The following is a 14286-nucleotide window of genomic DNA, read 5'->3' on the forward strand; positions in this document are numbered from 1 at the left end:
TCTGATAGCTTACATGAAAGCAACCAGGCTTTATGCAGGGGAAAGGAGTATGATCAGTAAACGTTGGCTAAATGAGTGTAACCCTCAGGGGGGAGAATGTTTTGAGTTGCTTTGAGCTTACTCTTTAATTATTCTGAAGTAACACAATTTTTTAAGACTTAGTGGGCTGTGAGCCCATGACAAACAATTCTGGAGAGGAGGATTTTCAGTCTGCCAGAAGACTCTGCCACAGGCAGGGTCTGTGTTCTTTCCCATCCATCTCCCTTCTGGGGTCTGACTGTGACATGTTACATTTTTTTTTTTTTTTTGCCAGTCATGGGAAATTTTGGGTTTTATTTCTTGCTTAGTGGCTGCAGAAAGTCTGACAAGGTCTGGGAAAGCATCACTCAGGAGGCCATGGGATGGGGGGGGAAGGGGGGGTTAGTGCAGATTTGCCATAGGTCCTCCCAGCAGGGCCTAGGGGTAGGAGTAGGGACAGGGGCCACAGAACAGCAGTGCAGATGTGCTGGCTGGTGCTTACACTCTGAACTACGAAGACCTACTAGGGGAGGGACAGGCTAGAGAGGCCACTGGGGACACAGGCATGTGGTGAGCCTACCAGTGCTTGAGAGTGCTCCAGGCCAGCCACAGGCAAGGCTCGGACACACCAGGCTGGGGGTGGGAGTGCAAGCAGAAACAGCCCTGGAGCCACTGCCATTGTTTTAGGGATTAGTCTGGCCAGCTCTTTCTGGGCAAGGAGAAGTCTGGGGAATGTGGACAGGTCAACTGTAATTTATAACTCATAAAAATGAATCATCAGCACCATAAATTCCTAACCCTATCTTCAGGATTAAGTTTCATGTAGTAAATGTTATTCTGTTACAATTTGTATAAGAAAGTGGGAGAAAGAAAACATATACATTTGCTTATTTGTTGCCAGAGCACCAAGAAACTGAAATGCAAGTTTGCCTCCTAAGTGACTGGGAAACAGGGGTAGGAAGGAGACGTCCTATGTGCCTTTTTGCTCCTTTTAAATTTTGAAATCACATGAATTTTTACGTGTGTGTGTGTGTGTGTGTGTGTGTGTGTAGAAAACTGAACACCAAAAGTCACCAAGGAAACCCTGAAAGAATAAGAAAATCTAAAAGCTTAGGATCACAAAAAGTCATTTATAGCTTGCAGAATGAGCTCAGAAAACCATGACACTCAGAGCACACAAATAAACTTAAAAAAGTTAAATGAGCTTAAAGAAAAAAAGGAAGGAAGGAAGGAAGGAAGGAAGGAAGGAAGGAAGGAAGGAAGGAAGGAAGGAAACGGAAAGGAAATGAAAGGAAGGAGGGAGGCAGGCACAGAGGTAGGCATGGAGGGAGGGAGCAAGAGAGAGGGAGGAGAGGAGGAAGCAACAGTCATGTATGCACTAAGATTTTCCAGCCACAGTACTTGCCCATGGCTCTACCTGACCATCAAATACTCTCTAGTATTTTAGTAATCGAACAAGAAAGCCATGAAAGTTATGCTTACCTGGTTATTCTCAAACAATTCTAAGATGAAGGTGATGGCACTGCTGTTGATGCCGATGAACAGATTAGCACAAGACAAGGCCACATAGGCTGTGCTGGGGATATCAAACAGGAAGGATGCTGGGTACATCATGGGAATGACTGCCCATCTGTGTGAAATGACATAACTCAGTGGGACAGAACTCCAGTCTCTATTCCATTTTCTGTACCACCACTAAATATAATACATTCCCTTCACACGAGGTGACATGTTTGAACTGGCGGGAGTCCCAGGAAGACCAGAAAGCTACTCCATCCCTTGGTCTTTGTTCCTTATCTTTGAAGGGAGATAATAATGCCTCCCCTGACCACCTATGGGGGTTTGGTGAGGAGCAAGTGAGATGGTGGCTATGAATGTGCCTATAAACTACAAAGCCTTTTACAAAGCAGAGGGGGCAGTCTCTAACCTGTAATGCTTCCCACTCTAGTCTGGATCACCAAACCTGAGCTAAGATCCCAATAGGCTCATCATTAAAATTCACTTGAGTTGGTATGTCACAGTCAGGCTGGTTCCTGAATTCTCTATTTCTAAGAGAGAGGAATAGAGACCATTGCTCTGGCAGGACTTTACTGACCCACGTAGGAAGGATCAGGTATCACTATCTCCATTTCATAGATGAGGAAACTGAGGCCCAGATTACTTGTCCGTGGTTACAGGACAGTGTTATACAGTAAGAGGTAGGCCTGGATATAAAGTTGCATGCTTTGCTGTATGATTCTATGGGATTTAATCCTTGTGTCATCCTCTGGCCCTGACTCAGGAACAGCCTTTCAGCTGCAGTCTTCTGTGTGCAAATAACTCTTGGCCAGTACAGCTGGAAACACTGAGATGGACAGGCTGGCCACAGATGAATCAGAATCAGAGCTGGGTGAGGCATGGGAGAGTGACAGATCCCCAGACTCTGGTCAGGCCACAGTTTGTGTGGAAGAAGATTCATTTGAGCCCCAGGAACACCTCCATGTGTGGAGTCAGAAACAGAAGACAGACAAATTCCTTGTCGGTAGCCACACACCCTATTGGGTGCTGGAAGCTAACATGGCTGCCAGAAACTCTTGTTTTTTTTTGTCAGAAGAGCATCCCCCTCCCCCAGCTTTCCTTTAGGCAGCATTAGCTAATGCCAAACAACTCACCCGTACAGCATGAGCAGTGCAACAAGGGCAGGAAGATTTTCCGGAGAAGTGTAGGCTTTCTTCTGAAACCCAATAAAGATGCCCACCACCAAAGCAGCGCTCACAGTATAATTCATCTTGAAGAGAGGAGAACAAGGCACTTAACCTCTAGAGACCTCTATTTTCAGTTCTATAAAATGAGGGTTGGGGCAGACTCCTCCAGGACTTATTATGGTCTGGGATTCTGATTCTGTCTGAACAGTTCTTAGTTAGCAAACATATGTTAAGTCATCCTTTGTCCTCCTATTCCTCCCCACTTCCACGTCCCAGTGCAGGAAACTTTCAGCCTATATCTTTTGAAAGAATGAATTATCAAATTCCACCTAATCTTTCATTTTCTCTTTCTAACTGGTCACAAAGTCCTGTTGATTCTACTTTCTAAGCATGTCTCTGGATTCAGAAAAAACTTAAAATATTTAGGTCTTGGCCTCATGAATTTCAAATAGATGATACCATTTTACCACTTTATCCCTTTTCTTCCCTTCCTACACAATTCAGTCCTAAAGCCATCAGGATGGACAGGGAGAGGTGGGCACCCACAATGGGGTTACAGGAGGTGTCACAGCGGTCCCAAGCAGGATGAGAACCTGAGAAGATTGAGGAGAGCATCCCACAGAGGGCCGGCTGGTGTGGGGTATTGGAGCATGTCCTTATAGGGGTCGATCTGGTTGGGGCTATCAGAGCCAGAGCAGAATGAGGAGGACCTCCACACAGGGGGCAGCTGGAGCAACTAGAGGGGGATGTCCACATGAGGGAGAAGATGGTGGCAGAGATGGGAGACTTGGTCCATACAGGTATATTGTGCAGGCAGATAAATGAGTCAGGGGTAACAGAAGCCAGTTCCTCACTCTTGAGGAAGAGTCACAAATATGGAAACACAGAGAACCCATGGTGTTGGGATTGGAAATGGAGGTTTTAGTGAGCTCATATTGTTTGGTGTGTAGACAGAGAAATACAGATGTAAATGCATGTATATCTATGTATATACATACATCTCTCTCCATTGAGAAGGCCTGAAGCCACTGATGCCTCAGTGGCAGAGAAAATATATAGCCCTGAGATCTTGGTTTCTGAGGATTATTTTCCATAGGAAGGAATCAGCGTTTCACAAGGAGATGGCTGATTCCAGGGTAGGGCTGAGGGACGTGCACGATGAGCCTGGAACATCTCACTATGCCAGTGAGCATGGAGGTGCTCAAGCAAGATGAAGACACAAGTCGAGAGAAAACAAAAGTTGGCTTGAAAGGGCTCCCACTGGCCAAACGGGATAATCTGAGCATCAAAATAAATAAGCATGGTATCAAACTGTAATTAACACAGGAACCATTAATCCACATGGGTATACATAAATAAATGGAAAGTCTGATAACAAATAGGATATTTACATAGCTTCAAAGTACCTCTCCCCCAACTCTTATCAATTATAAAATGGAGGAACTCAGCAGACACCTTGTGACCAAAGTGACCATCATCAGTAATACAACAAAATGAAATCAGAAGCTACCTGATCAGATGCAGTGAGAAGAACAGAGTACATTCATGATACCACTGAATGATACCACCATTCACGATAACCTGAATCTAATCATAAGAAAACTTGGGTCAAACTCAAAGAACATTTTACAAAATAACTGGCCTATGATCTTTAAAAGGTCAAGGTTGTGTGTGTCAAGAAAAGACTGAAGAACCATTCCAAATTGAAGGAGAGTGAAGAGAGAGGACAACAAAATGCAGTGACTCAGAGCTAGACTCTTTTCTAGAAAAGACATTATTGGGGCAATTAATGAAATTTGAGTGGGGTCTGAGGACAAGATGGAGGTGACCCACCAGTGCTAGTGTCCTGATGTTGACAGTTATGTTGTGACTGTATTGAGTGTGTCCTCATTTATAGGAGGTAGACACTGGAGGTACGAGGTGTATATGTGTGTGTGTGTGAAAAGCATCCTGTTGGGAAGTTACCCTGAAATGACTTAGAAAAAAAGTGTTGAACTATTTTTATAACAATTTTGTGATTGTTTCAAAATTGAAAGAAAAACAGATGACATATAAAAAATAACTTAGGGCTGCCTGGGTGGCTCAGTCGGTTAAGTGTCAAACTTCAGCTCAGGTCATGATCTCACGATTCATGGATTCCAGCCCCGTGTGTCGGGCTCTGTGCTGACAGCTCAGAGCCTGGAGCTTGCTCTCTCTGTCCCTCCCCCACTTGCACTCGCGCATGTGCTCTATCAAAAATAAACATTAAAAAAATAACTTAAAATATCCTATCTGTGCTGAGTGAATGATATAAACAATAAGTGTTTATTCATTCATTCATTCATTCACTCATTCATTCAACAATGACCCTCAGGCATATGTTATCTTTTTGCCACTGGTTAGTGAGGGTGCTAAGCTCCAACACTGTAGATCCTACAGTTCAGATTCCAGGCCAGTCTTAAAATTCTAGAGTCTCAGAAGCATGATAGCATCATATTCACCATCTTCTAACTCTTCATTGGCCTGCCAAATGTCTACTTTGCTAATATCACCTCCCATCGAGATACCCACTCTACCCTTCCAGCCACAAATTTCTCCTTTGGCTCAGAGATCTCTATAGATAGGCAAACACATGGGTTAGCCTGAAGTATAAATTTTATAATCCTTGTCTTTAAAAAAAGTAGAATGCAAAGACCAGGACTTGAATAGCTTTTCAATGCAGGCAAGCCTAGCTCCTTTCATGTTTAAAGCACAGGGCCAGTGTGGGTGGCTACATGTGATGTTCTCATCCAAAGCGAGGCTTGCAGGTTCTGATTCCTCCCCATGTATTCAGTGTTTTCTCAGGTAGACAGGACAGAGAGGAAAGAACTTAGCTGCTACTGATGGATTTCTGGTTTTGTAATGTTAAGTGATGAATGTGTTTAGGAAGCTGAGTAAGAGAAAAGAAATCATGTCTTTATAAACCCTAGTATTTATCATAATTATTAAAAACCACAGTGAAAAAAGGTGTTTGTGTTGGCCTCCACCATGATATATCTTATCATAACATGAAGTAGAGACTCACGTTAGTCTTAGAATACTGGGATAAAATAAAGGATCTTGTTACCCACCCACAGTCCCCAGAAAACACGAGCTGGTATCATAATGATCCCTGCTACAATATAACTAAGCCTTTGCTACCAATTTATTTGATCCTGTGGCCTGTCATAAATTAACCCACCCTGACTTCTTCCTGCTCCCAACAACCTTGGTTGTCAGAGAGGTGGTAGTCTGCTGTTGACTTGATAAATAATTTTTTCTTTATGTTCCCTAAAGTGGTGGCTAATTGGATTTAATGGGGGAAACAAAGTAAGGCCACTGGGTAGGGTTGCCAGATTTAGCCAATAGAAATATAGGATGCTCATTTAAATTTGAATTTCAGATAAACAACCAATACTTTTTTTTAGTGTAAGTCTGTCCTATGCAATATTTGGGGGGGTGCGTGGGATATACTCATACTAAAATCATTGTTTTATCTGAAATTTAAAATTAACTGATGTCCTATATTTATTTGGTGATTCTACCACAAGGGAAGTTCCATCCTCCCCCTTTTAGGGGTAAGTCAGGATGTAAGAAGAGAATGTAGGATGAAGGACCTCTTGATATTACCTCTTCAGCTCCAGATTATGTCCAGAAGGCCAGCCTCATGCCTGCAGTGCAATGATTATTCAGTGGGTCAGAAGGCCCCTTGGTGCCCTCACGCAGCAGTTGTTAAGCTGAGCCCCACATCCTTCCCCAGCTCGGGGCTTCTAATTCTGTGCCTTTCAAAGAGACCGCGAACACACAAGGCCCTCGGCACAGCACCTCCTGTAGCCCTGACAGTATGAGAGCCCCACCCTGCCATGTCCCCTCAGTCAGAGCAAACACCCGCCACCTTGGGCCTTGGAGGCAAGGGAGGTGCCATGATCTGACACTTACAATGTCCCAGAGGAAGTTGGTCAGCCAGTAGGTTATGGGGCTCACTCCACTGATAAACTGGAGGTGCTTGGCTTTGTTTACCCTCTCCTGGATCAAATAAAGGACAAAGCTGGCTGGGATGAAGGACATGGCGAAAATCACACAGATGGCAACCACAGCATCTACCGAAGTAGTCAGCCTGCAGCAGGACGAGAGACAAGGGGAGACAGAGGTAAAGAAGGAGGAGCAAATGCAGGAGAAAGACAAAGTTAGACTCTGGGAAGTCCTCACCCATCTCCAGGTAGCAGCCTCCAGAATCCCCTTCAATGGCTGGAAGCTTGTCGCTTCACTCAATTGTGCTACTCAAACTGGGTCAAGGTTAAATGGGTATCTGTGGCTTCCTGTTCCATGTTACAACTGAATACTAATATTAATGTGAACATTGAATATTTTCTATGTTAATATGATAATCTAAACAAATTTTATTATGTTTTCTAATTATCTGTAGATGGTATATAGAAATGGATTCTTATATTAATCTCATATACTATAATGTTCTCATTAGTTCTCATAATTTGTCAATAGATAACTTGAATTTTCTATGTAGAGCAATAGGGTGTGTGAAATCTTGTTAAGTCACATTTTCAAGAAACATATCACAACATGGAGAAATGTTCATAATGTAAATTTAAGTGAAAAGAGTACAGGCCAGTTACATAGAAGCTTGGCTCTATTCACCCTTCCCTTGATTGAAGAGAAAGCATGTGGCTAAGGGGGCAGGTTGGGCTGAAGTCCAGCCTGAGCTTCACATACAAACTATGACCCTGGTGTGGGGCAGTGCCGTCACAGAGAAAGGAGCGCTTTTTGTGCTGCCCTGATAAAACTACAAAGAACATGATCCATACATATAGTAAAAACAGAATAAATAACTGGAAGAAAACACACAAAAATGTTTAGAGGCAAAAACTGTGTAGGGTTACAGCAAGTAAGTTTTAAAAACCCTATTCTATAAACTGACATATAAAAAAATAAATAAAAAATAAAATTCTAGGGGCGCCTGGGTGGCTCAGTCGGTTAAGCATCTGACTTCGGCTCAGGTCATGATCTCACGGTCTGTGAGTTCGAGCCCTGCATCGGGCTCTGTGCTCACAGCTCAGGGCCTGGAGCCTGTTTCGGATTCTGTGTCTTCCTCTCTCTCTGCCCCTCCCCTGCTCATACTCTGTCTCTCTCTGTCTCAAAACTAAATGAAAACATTAAATAAATTAAAAAAACCCTATTCTATAAACTTTATTTAATGAACATATACTATTTCATATACTACTTTTATAACCTCAGAAGATTCCTATTTCTTATTTCAGATTCAAGAGGCTTAGCAGAAGACATAGAAACTTGGACTGAGTGAGAACTGGTGTAGGATAGACTATTCTTCCTTAGTTTAGGGCCTCAGAGGGTATCCAGAGGAAGGCCAGAAGGGACCAGGGCCCAAGTTTTATCTGATGACATTTGACATGTTCAGGGCCCAGTGTTCAGGGCAATATACTGGGATAGGAAAACGTGGACCCTCACAGCCTACCAGAAGAATTCTGCACTAACAAAGGCATACCCACCAAAAACAGGCCTCAAATGGAGCACATATACTACAAAATTGCACAAGATTATTGTTTTTTACTGCCAGAAAATGTGCAGTAAGAACCTAAGCTTGAGGAAGGCAAAGATCTATTGATATCTTGAAAACCTGGTCATCTGAGGGATATTACCAGAATCTAAGATGATTACTTCTGGGGAGATGAAAGACTGACTCAACTTTCCCACTTCCTGGCAGTCACTTTGCATACTGGAAAGGAGAATATTTGTGTAAGCTCCAGGAGCAACTTGTTATCAAGACCTGAAAGGGAAGAGAACTATATACATGCTTACTTTCCAAATAAACACTAAGAGAAAGAATGGCCAAACAGTTTGGTACACAAGGCGTTTGAAAGTCTCATGTTCATGTGTGCCTGATTTAACAACCTTGCCATCCAGCCCAGCAGCTCATGTTAGTGAGAATCCTCTTGGGGTGTCCAAAGAACGGAGAGGGTGACAAGCAAGCTGTGAGGTTGGGGGCCGTGGTGGCTTACACTGTGATCTCTGAGAGCTGCTCCTTGGTCAGGTTCAGGGGCTGGCTTATGACAGTGATGCCATACTCCTCAGGGTTCTTGTCCTTGTGCAGGCTGGCCCGTAAGATGGCGTTATGAGCCACGTTGAGAAAGCTCACCAGGGCATGCCAACCTTTGTTGTTAAACCATACCTATGGGACAGAGATAATAGGCTTTGTTAGGTGGTGCTACAGCTGTTTAGAGAAAAAATGAGCTGCAGGAAAAAGAATGTAAGGAGGAAGAAGGGTTTGGCAGCTGGAAGACATTCCATGCTAGATTTCAACAGGAGAAGGGATGGAATTTAATTAAGCTGGGAAAACAAAACTAAAATAACTAGTTTATGCGAATTTTTAGCTCTAGGGCAGATTATATAGGGCCCATACCTTAATGTTGTCTTCAGTTTCTAGATGTTTCAGGAAAGCAGGCATTTCTTTAGAGGCCTCTCTGGTGATGGGGCCCTAGAAAACCATAATGAACAAGCACAAGGGTTTCTTCCCTGCTTAGCCCTCATGATCATTTGTTTCATGATAACCAGCATGTCAAAAGTTCTATTCAAATCTTCAGTCTGTTTACATACCCCGCTCACATTCATTATCTGGCCAAGGTGGCTTAAAAATCCAACGAGCGCTTCCCCAGTGATGGGAAGAACCGGGAGCTTTCCTCCGATGGAAATTCCTCCGTACCTGACAAGGGAATAAGAAGTCCTCAAGTCAGTGCCATGAACTGTGCTTGTGCTGCTTCCTACTTGTCAGTAACTCTCTCAGGTTCTGAAGGGAAATGTGTACTTTGAGGGGGATTTTCTGGACCAGGGAACAACATGGCTCCACTTTACAAACCTACTATTAACACTTCCATGTTGCCTCTGGGATAAATCCTAATCTTTACTGAGCTTGGTCTCTGCCTACCTCTCCAACTTAGCCCCTCCTCATGCCTTCCCTCAAGTGGCATATTCCAGCCACATCAAATCACTTCCAGAGCCCCTGATGGTCCAGGCTGCCTTAGTGTCTCTGCCTCTGCGGGGCTGCTAGCTTCCTGGGAGTACCTTTCCCTCTTTTGAGCAACTGGCCAACTCCAACTCATCTGTTATACGTCATCTTCTCTTTGAAGTCTTCCCTGACTCTCCTTACACTCCAACCAATGATTCCTTTATGGGTCCACTTCTGTGCTTTGCAGGCACTTCTGGCAGCAGTGGGCTCACCTTCATCTGGTCAGGATCAGTCCCGCTGGGCCTCTGTCCGTGCCTCTCAACCCCAGCCTGCCTCCGGCAGCCCCTCACCATCCTCTCTGCCTTTAGCCCCATAATTGGGGTCCTAGCATTGGCTCTCCTGCTCTAACCGATCTTCCACAGTGCTTGGAAGTCTCAAGTGATCATCCTCAAACACTGATCTGAGCCTGTCACTCTCTGGTTTAAAGCCCTTCAGTGGCAGGATAAAAGCCAAACTCCCAAACAGGATAAAATTAATGTGCTGCTTAGGCAAGGCAGAAGAGGGGAACTTTATTTCTCAGGGATTTAAACTGCACCCCCCCCCCCCATATTTCTGCTTCAACTGAGGCCCCACACTTCCCTCTAGGGGGATTTCCCTTTCGTGGTCCAGACTCTACCCAGGAAATCAAGTCAACATCAGCTCTGCTTTCATTGTAGAGGTTCTATTCCTGAGGGACCCCGGGAGGACAGCTCATTCTTAGAATATCCCTGGATGATCCTCCAAACCTCTGAAACCATTTGAGCCTCCAGAATGTCCCAGGAACAGGGTGAGTCTGGGCCTGGGCCAGACTCCCTGAGGCTCGAAAGGGATGTGCCAGAGTGGCAGGGCTTAGGTTATGAGTCCTCTCACTGCAGCCTTCTACACTGTTATCCTTGTAAAGTTTTAGAACCCTCTCCAAGTGAGAATGCTCTGGAACTCCTCCTCAGGAAATACCACCTCCCATATAGATCCTCTGAGATCAAGTGCTGAGCACCTTCTGTCAGAGCTACATATCCTTCAGGACATGTCTTGTGAATTCCTGAGTACATACAGAGCAGCCCACGTGGCTTTGAGGTGTGGCTTTTTTTTATGTGCAATTATTTTAGAGGGATATGAGATTTTACTTTCTTACAAAAATAGTTTCTTACCTCTGTTCATTGACCCAGAATTTGCTCTTTAAGCTGAAAGCCAAAACAAATCATACGATGAATACCATAAGTAAGGCAGTAGTGTTAACTTTCCTTCCTAAACACTCATTGGGGCAGCTCAGTCCTCCAGGGCAGTTTTGCATTTCCTGATATCCAAACAGTGTGGAAGCCTCCAGGCCCAAGGGCTGAACCCAAATACACATGCAGAGGAAGGACCATACTCCACCATTGGCTCTCCAAGTCACATCCCGCATGCTGGGCCCTCTCTGGGTGGCCCTGTGGTCAGGTCATTTGTCAGACCATCTGGACCCAGAAAATATGGACCACTATACCAGTTCAGAGTGAAGACTGCAGCCCTCCCATCTTCCATCCTGCATAAATAAGACTCTAATAATTACCTGCACACTTGGGAAAAGTTCTGACTTAGTCTAAGCCCAAAGTTAAGGACTGAATTCCAGCCAATCAGGGGTAAAAGTATAAGACAAGAAATGAGCAGATGCCAATTCTAGACCTCATAGTTTAGGCCCAGAAACTATCACGGTCATCAAGCACAAAATCCCAAATTCCATATTGCAAAAATTTGTTGCTGAGAACAAAGTTTGGGTGGTTGCTGTTTATTATAGTATTGAATAAATTCTATGCACTCTGCTCTTAATTTTTGTGCTTGGATGGCATTTTTCATTTTGCTAACTGCTGGCTTGGCACTGCCCTCTCAGCAGAGGCTCTCACCACCAGCAGTGTGTTCTGAGTCCATTTATCCCTTGTTCAGAGTTTGATAGAGGAAGCAACTGAATGCACTACTAAAATTAGTATGTTTTAAGGCCTCAGAGCACATGGGGACTGGATTAGGGTTTCCTTTGACCCTCTTTTTAGAGCATGCTGTTGTGGATCTCTGATAGGGGCTGCTGAAACCACTCACCCCGGGGTGGAGCCTGATAAGAACAGCTGCAGAGCTGAGAGAAGCGAGCACTTACGGAAGAGCTCACTGGCATACTAAGGCAATGGAGGTGATAATTTACAGCAATGTGCAGTTAACCTGGCCAACCTGTGGGCTCACTCACACACTGCCATCCCACTGCCTTTTTCCTATGTTGGTCTGATTTTTTCCTTTCTCTTCTTTGCTTCTTACTTTCCCTCTTGCTTCTCTCCTTTTCTTCTACCTTTTCTCCTTTACTCTCCCTCTAAATGTGGTCTCTGTTTCTTAACCAGTTAAAACATGAGGCTGCATTACTGGATAAACTCTATGCTTTCTTATGTTACTTTTAATGCTGCATGGGTTAAACTTTAAGACGGGTTGGCTTAAATAAAACAAAAAAAAAAACAAAAAAAATTAATCTTAAATTACATTTTACTTGTATATGCCTCAATTGTTTTTTTTTGGTTGGATGAGGCCCTCAAATCAGGGAAAAGAAAATTTTCCACTGCCCTGATAGTTGATACATTGTGAGAATAAACTATCTTCTGTCTCTAGTTAATATTTTCTACAGGAAGCCAGGATTAAAAGTATGAAAGAATCTCTTCTTACCTGCTTCGTATAAGAGCAGGATATGTTTTTACCAAGAAGTCGGAGATGTTCCTGTTTGTAAGATCTTGTAGAATTTCAGAGCTGTGCTGTATTCTCTGAGGCAATGAGACATCTGTGTTAATCACCTTGGAATCTGATGCTTGTTCTTCTCCAAAAATTATTTATGGACTCAGCTGCTGGGAAAATACTAACTAAAGCACTGGCATGTGCCTAATTCCCACACTAAAAAGTGGGAGTCGTCTTTGGCCCCTCTCTTTTCTCCAATCCATTTTCAAGGTAGGATAGAGCCAACTCCAAAACAAATATCCTCATTCCTCCGGTTCCAGACTGCCACCCTAGTCCAAGCCTCCACTCAGATCTCACCTGGACCTCGACACAGACTTCCAGACTGGTATCCCTCATTCAACCCTGGCCTTCCAAAATCCATTTTCTCCCTAGAAGCCAGACCGAGCTCTAAAAATATAAATCAGAATACCCCACTCCATGCTTTCCATACTCAAATAACCCCTGGGATCCTCTGAGGATCATCACCACGGCTGCCACGGCCTCATGATCTGGCCCTGCCCTGCTCTCTGAGGCCCTCTGCCGCCACTCTCCTCACCATCCCCACCTATCTTCCCTGCATCTCCAGTGCACACTCCTCATTCCTGAGGTCGCTTTGCACTTGGCAGTGCCTTCTGCCTTCTTTGCTCTGCCCGGACAACCTCACACGGCTAGCTCTTCACATTTTTCTCCTCAGAGAAGTATTTTATATTTTAGTCATTCTCGATCATAACCTACTGCTGTATTATCTTCACATCTGCATCTCTGCCTGAAATTTTCTCTCCAGTTGATCTGCTTGTTTCTCTGTTACCGCCCCATAGGACATGAATTCTGTGAGAGCAGGGACTTTCTCTGTGGTGTCCCCAGCACTCAGAATAGTAGCTGGAATGTAGCTTAAACAATAAATTTGTGACATGAATGAAAGAAGTCAAGCAGTGCCTTATAATTTACAGATTGTAATAATACACTTCAAAATATATCTAGAACTGGAAGCTTATTTCGATTTTAGAGGATTCAAAAAGTTTGGCCATGAGTTTGGCCACCAGGTGGCAATACTACTTTAAATTTGGGTCTACACTGTTCAGTTTCTGGTCAATCAGGAGCCTGGGGTGTCAGGGGCACCACCCAGATGTAGCTGAGGGGATTTTTGGTGGCATTAAAAACACATCACATATACCATCACATACCATTCCTTGTATTTTTATATACTTTCTGTCACCCTTCCCCATTCCCATTTTACTCCTTTTAATTCATTTTCTTCACTTGGTTCCTCAAATGCTAGGAGAACTACCATCTACTGACCGCTTACTGTGAGCCAGACATTGTATTAAATTCTCCATATATGTTGTCTCCCTTCATCCTTATACTCTTATGAAAGAGGAACTGTTGCTTTAATTTACAGCCAGAGAAATTGAGGTCCAGAAAGCTCAGCTAACTTGCACCAGGTTACAGAACTTGTAGGTGATTGGTCTAGGATTTCAATCTCTAGCTGTCTGTTTCCACAGCCCAGCTATTTTCACTCTATCACCCTGTATTCTCACCAAGCTGAGAACGGTACCCAGGGGACCAAGCTACCCTGGTAGAACCTAGGCTGGAACAATTGCTGGTGCCTGGTAATTTGTGAGAAAATTTTTTTTTAATTCTGTCAAATAAAATACTCCTACAACTTGATCTCTGTGCATTCTAGAAGTTAGGGATGGAGCACTTCTACCTCAGGGCCTACCATCATTCAAAGAATGTTAGGGCAGCAAGGGACCTAGAGAAGACTGCATCACCATCCCCGTTTTCCTGATGTGTACAATTTACTACCTCTGAGTGAAGCCCATACCCTTTGGCCTTATTTCAGGCTGAATA

General features: G+C 43.9%; 1 protein-coding gene across 2 annotated transcripts in view; it reads right to left on the reverse strand.

Moving 5' to 3' along the window:
- The window catches only part of ABCA4 (ATP binding cassette subfamily A member 4), a 130744-nt gene that overhangs the window by 21899 nt on the left and 94559 nt on the right, over nt 1-14286 (reverse strand). For both annotated transcript variants that reach the window (XM_027058556.2, XM_027058559.2), the window contains 8 exons: nt 12391-12485; nt 10866-10898; nt 9330-9435; nt 9136-9210; nt 8735-8904; nt 6639-6816; nt 2670-2785; nt 1501-1648 (listed from right to left, as the gene is read on the reverse strand). In XM_027058556.2, coding sequence (XP_026914357.2) covers nt 1501-1648; nt 2670-2785; nt 6639-6816; nt 8735-8904; nt 9136-9210; nt 9330-9435; nt 10866-10898; nt 12391-12485 — 921 coding nt within the window. The remainder of the gene's footprint in view (nt 1-1500; nt 1649-2669; nt 2786-6638; nt 6817-8734; nt 8905-9135; nt 9211-9329; nt 9436-10865; nt 10899-12390; nt 12486-14286) is intronic.

The sequence above is a fragment of the Acinonyx jubatus genome, chromosome C1, assembly GCF_027475565.1.
Source record: "Acinonyx jubatus isolate Ajub_Pintada_27869175 chromosome C1, VMU_Ajub_asm_v1.0, whole genome shotgun sequence".
Lineage (NCBI taxonomy): Eukaryota > Metazoa > Chordata > Mammalia > Carnivora > Felidae > Acinonyx > Acinonyx jubatus.